The 4,213-nt window shown below is 30.6% G+C and overlaps 1 protein-coding gene across 1 annotated transcript in view; it reads right to left on the bottom strand.

The window, feature by feature from the left end:
• Positions 1-336: 336 nt before the first annotated feature.
• Positions 337-4,213, bottom strand: part of LOC102675322 (carboxypeptidase B-like) — a 4,991-nt gene continuing 1,114 nt past the window's right edge. The window contains exons 3-8 of the mRNA XM_006616591.2: positions 3,889-4,191; positions 3,483-3,573; positions 1,319-1,464; positions 1,039-1,095; positions 874-958; positions 337-783 (exon numbers count right to left, since the gene is read on the bottom strand). Of these exons, the coding sequence (XP_006616654.1) occupies positions 596-783; positions 874-958; positions 1,039-1,095; positions 1,319-1,464; positions 3,483-3,573; positions 3,889-4,191 (870 nt within the window). The 3' untranslated portion in view covers positions 337-595. The remainder of the gene's footprint in view (positions 784-873; positions 959-1,038; positions 1,096-1,318; positions 1,465-3,482; positions 3,574-3,888; positions 4,192-4,213) is intronic.

Genomic DNA, 4,213 nt, shown 5'->3' with positions numbered 1-4,213 from the left:
TCGCTCGAGTTGGTTTTGTACTACTGATTTCGCGGACTTAAACTTACTTAGCTTGGCCTGGCTCTTCGTATCTGGCTCTGGTATTATAGTATGGATTAGAAGAGTCGTTTTGATTGGTAGTAATCGGTAATTTTAATTTTGTATTAATCGAAATATCTCGAAATTATGAAAGAATTGGAAATTTCATTCATGTGTCTAATTTAAATTTATCTGTCTTTCTATTTAAAAATAATTTTACATTTTGAATGAAATTTGAAAAAATGAAAACTTGGAATAAGCAATTTGTGATTCCTTATTGTATACTGTACAAAGGATAATGTAAAAAAAAAATCAATGAATTTAAATTTATCTTTCTTTTTATTTAAATTTGTATAATTCTAAATTTGAATAAAAATTTCAGTCGAATAAGTTTATAATGAAAAAATTACATTACACATTATCATCAATCGCATCGATTTTAATGGAAATTATTATTTAAACTTCAATTTTTCCTGAGATTTTTATTGCTCGTCATGATACGAATAATCGATATAAAGGATTGGGCGATAGTTTGCTTGTTTATAACGCGATATGATCCAGATTATTACACGATTATTTAAGCGTATTTCGAGGTGACATATTGGTGAATCTGTTTGATAGCCTCGAACGTCTCGGTGCCCACGGCTTTGATCTCAGATGCAGGTAACAGAAATCCGTAATTTCCACCAGGTAATTCGAAAGTGTACGACAAATTGATTCCTGCTTTGCCCATAGCCCAATCATCGCTACCACCAGCAGCTGGATCTGTTCAATTCGCGTGAAATTAATATTATATAAATTGTATTAAATTGAATGAAATATAGAGAATCAAAAAAATTTTCTGAAAATACTTACATAGGTGATTAGCAGAGGTGCCATAAGTGTATTGAGTTTTACGAGATTTAGCGATTGCCTTTGCGCAACTGCTGGCAAGATTACGCTGGAAAACAATAATGGTAAAATAATATTTGCACTTAATATTTATCATTATTTGTGGTAATATTGGAAATATTAACTTACCAATTCTGGTTCGTTAGGAGGTACTTGAGACGTGAAGCCCCAAGGATATAGGATGTACTTGGAAAAAGTAATATTTTTAATATTTTATTATACTTTTTATAATTGTTAGAACGATGAAATAATTTTTCTCCGATTGTATAAATTTATGAATACAGAGAGAGAGAGCCAGAGAGAATTAATTACATTCCATATTTTCCAATTCGATCGAAATGTCGAAGAAAAATTAAATCAACATTCTCTTCTAAATTCGTTTTCGATTAAAATTTAACCTTGGATTTACCTGGCCGTAAGAGTGGAAAGTGAGGTAAGCCTTGAACTGTCCCTTTCGTGCCAGAATAAAATCTCTCAGATGTTGATTCTCTACTTCGGAGAATGCTTTAGGGCCAGCATACGTTTCGCTGCATGGATTGTTAGACGCACCAATCTCTGAGAATAAATGGTTACTTTTATTTCAATTATTCATATAATAACGAGATTAACTTTTCAAATCATGTTTGCACAAAATTAATAGGAAGATAATTATTCGATAAGGAGAAATGAAAATTAATGTAATAAAATTGGCAAGAAAATAGAAAGTAAAATATAATTGAAATGATAATGATGTATTAGAATTTGATCAAAGGAAAATTTTAACTCGATGCGTGATAAATATTAATAATCAATAGTGAAATTAAGAGATTAATGATCGAAAAATTTGATTTGTAAATGGAAAGAAAAAACGTGGCTGGTTTCGTATGATGAAATAAAGAGAAAATTGCAACAGATGAAAACGAGCAATCATTCGAGGAGGATGGTACGTTGGAGGTAATTCGATGAAGAATTTTTTTGAAACACACGCGTCGAATTTCCTCGCGAAAGTTTAATACGAGAAAGTGCTGCCACGAATTTTCAGCCAACTTTCAAATAGCGGGACGAATTAGAGGTATTTCAATTTAGCGACTCTTTCTATATATATATAAAGCATAGTGGGCGAATTCATTTCACGAATTTATTTTCGGGTTGAAATTCGGTTAATGAGAAAAATTAAAAAACTAAAATGAATCTCTGAAATAAATTCTCGATCCTGCTAATTGTTATTAACCAGGCAAAAATACTTTTGACTGATATTAATTTGAAATCAAAATGTAATCTAGCACTTGGATAAGATTTAGATTCGTCATTATCTTTTTTGTGATGAATAATCGATTTTATCGAAATAAAAAAAAAAAGAAAATAATCGATTCATAATATATATAATGTATTTTGTTCTTTTTTGAATTCTGAAATATCGAAAAAATTTTACAAAATTTTTCGTTCCTTTCTCTAAAAGCAAAGAAACAATCAAAGATTGAATTGAATTCCGAAATTAATGGAATTTTCAATTTAATAAAGAATTAAGGATAATCAATTGCTTCCTTCTAGTAAATTTAAAATCTTGCTCGATTTAACTTTGCTTTTTCTGTGAAACAGTTCTATGCTATTGTGATCATCTTCATCTGCTTTTCCCAATTCCGATTGTAAACCCGATACTCGAAAATCGTTTCGACAAAATGAAGGGATGAGGGATTGTTAGCTCGAGGAAATTCACGTCACGGAATAACTCGAGACATCTCAAAAGTCAACGTGTCAAATGAAGAGGACTAGAGAAGTAACGACCACGTCAGTAACGAGCAAGTTTTTGCCACGCTCAATCATAACTTCGGTGAAAATGGACAATTGCTCTTCAAACGGAAGTTAAAGAGAGAAATAGTCGACTGTGACGTAATACGGATTCCTGGCCATATTAGAAATGAATTTTCAAAATTTTTCATTTTTTTTTTTCTTTTTAAAGTAACAAGAATCATTTCGTTAATCGGAAAAATATACGAAATATTTGTTTTTTAGAAATATTAGAATCGAGCATGATGTATATCGTTATCGTCCAAATATTAATCGACCTAATTCATCGAAAATTATCACTTGATAACGAGAAACGTACGTGCGATTATTTGAATTTGAGTTTTTAATCAATCGTTATACTGATCGATCAAATTATCAAATTATCAAGAGTTTGATTCTTGATTTATGATTTCTTGTAAGATATAACCTACGTTAAGAAATTTCGTATTTAGAGATAATATCAATAAATATAACGTGTTTTAAAATTTTTTAATCAAGGTAAGAATCATCCGATATATTTTACGATTCTATAAGTTTATCGATTTCAATTTTGTAAAAGCTCTTTGTATCTTTGACGTATCTTCGCCAAATATTTATAGTTAAAGTTTAAGCTGAAACGATAATACGAATTTAAAAAATATCAGTCTGGATATTTTATTGTTTGATTTCCAAATTGTTTTATCTATAGTGAAAAATTCAATATGCGAAAAAAAAAAGAAATTCTTTGTTAAGAATTATCTGTTTTACGAAAAATCATATGAAAAATAAAAATTAATTACAAGTAATAAACAAAAATTGATACTTACCCATCCATCCCAAATCGTAATTTCGGTTTCCATCGACGCCTCTACAAGTCGAGCCTGAATTCGGGGATCTCGTTTTCCTCCACAATCGATTCTAAATTATATTTTACATTAAAATATCCTCGAGCAAAATTTAACACATTCAATGCGGATGACGTACGCACAAAGATTTTCTTGATCGTATTCATGAATTTTCTTTCAAAAAATTATGGAAAAATTAAAAAAGTATTTATCCAATATCCATTATATCCAATGCTTTTTTTTTTTTTCACAAATGTATTTAACACGAATGTATTTGGATTTCCATGAATTCGTCCTATTTTTTTATACTTACTTTTAAAAATTATTCACGCCGCATTCAATGTGTTAACGAAATAATCGAATTTATATATCAATTAATTTTCATTACCGCAGATTTGGTGTGCGTGAATTCGTAGCCATCGGGGTTTAAAACTGGTAGAACGTACCAGTCAACTTTGTTCAACAGATCTTTGTGACTAGACAGCATTAAATCCACCATGTAAAGGACTGTCGCGGGCGCGATCCATTCCCTGGCATGAATTCCACCGTCGATGAATATGGCGGGTTTATTCTTGCCACCGGTTGACAATTTTAAAACTTTCATCACTCGCCCCTCGTATGAATTACCTATGGTGATTAACGAGGCTACGTTACTGTACGCCTTTGTCAAATAATTCAAGTATTCGTTCACCTGTAATTTCAACCGACATATT

Source organism: Apis dorsata, unplaced genomic scaffold (assembly GCF_000469605.1).
Source record: "Apis dorsata unplaced genomic scaffold, Apis dorsata 1.3 scaffold_269, whole genome shotgun sequence".
NCBI classification, from domain to species: Eukaryota; Metazoa; Arthropoda; class Insecta; order Hymenoptera; family Apidae; genus Apis; species Apis dorsata.
Note: the sequence above shows the minus strand (reverse complement) of the source record. Positions and strands in the feature narration are given on the sequence as shown.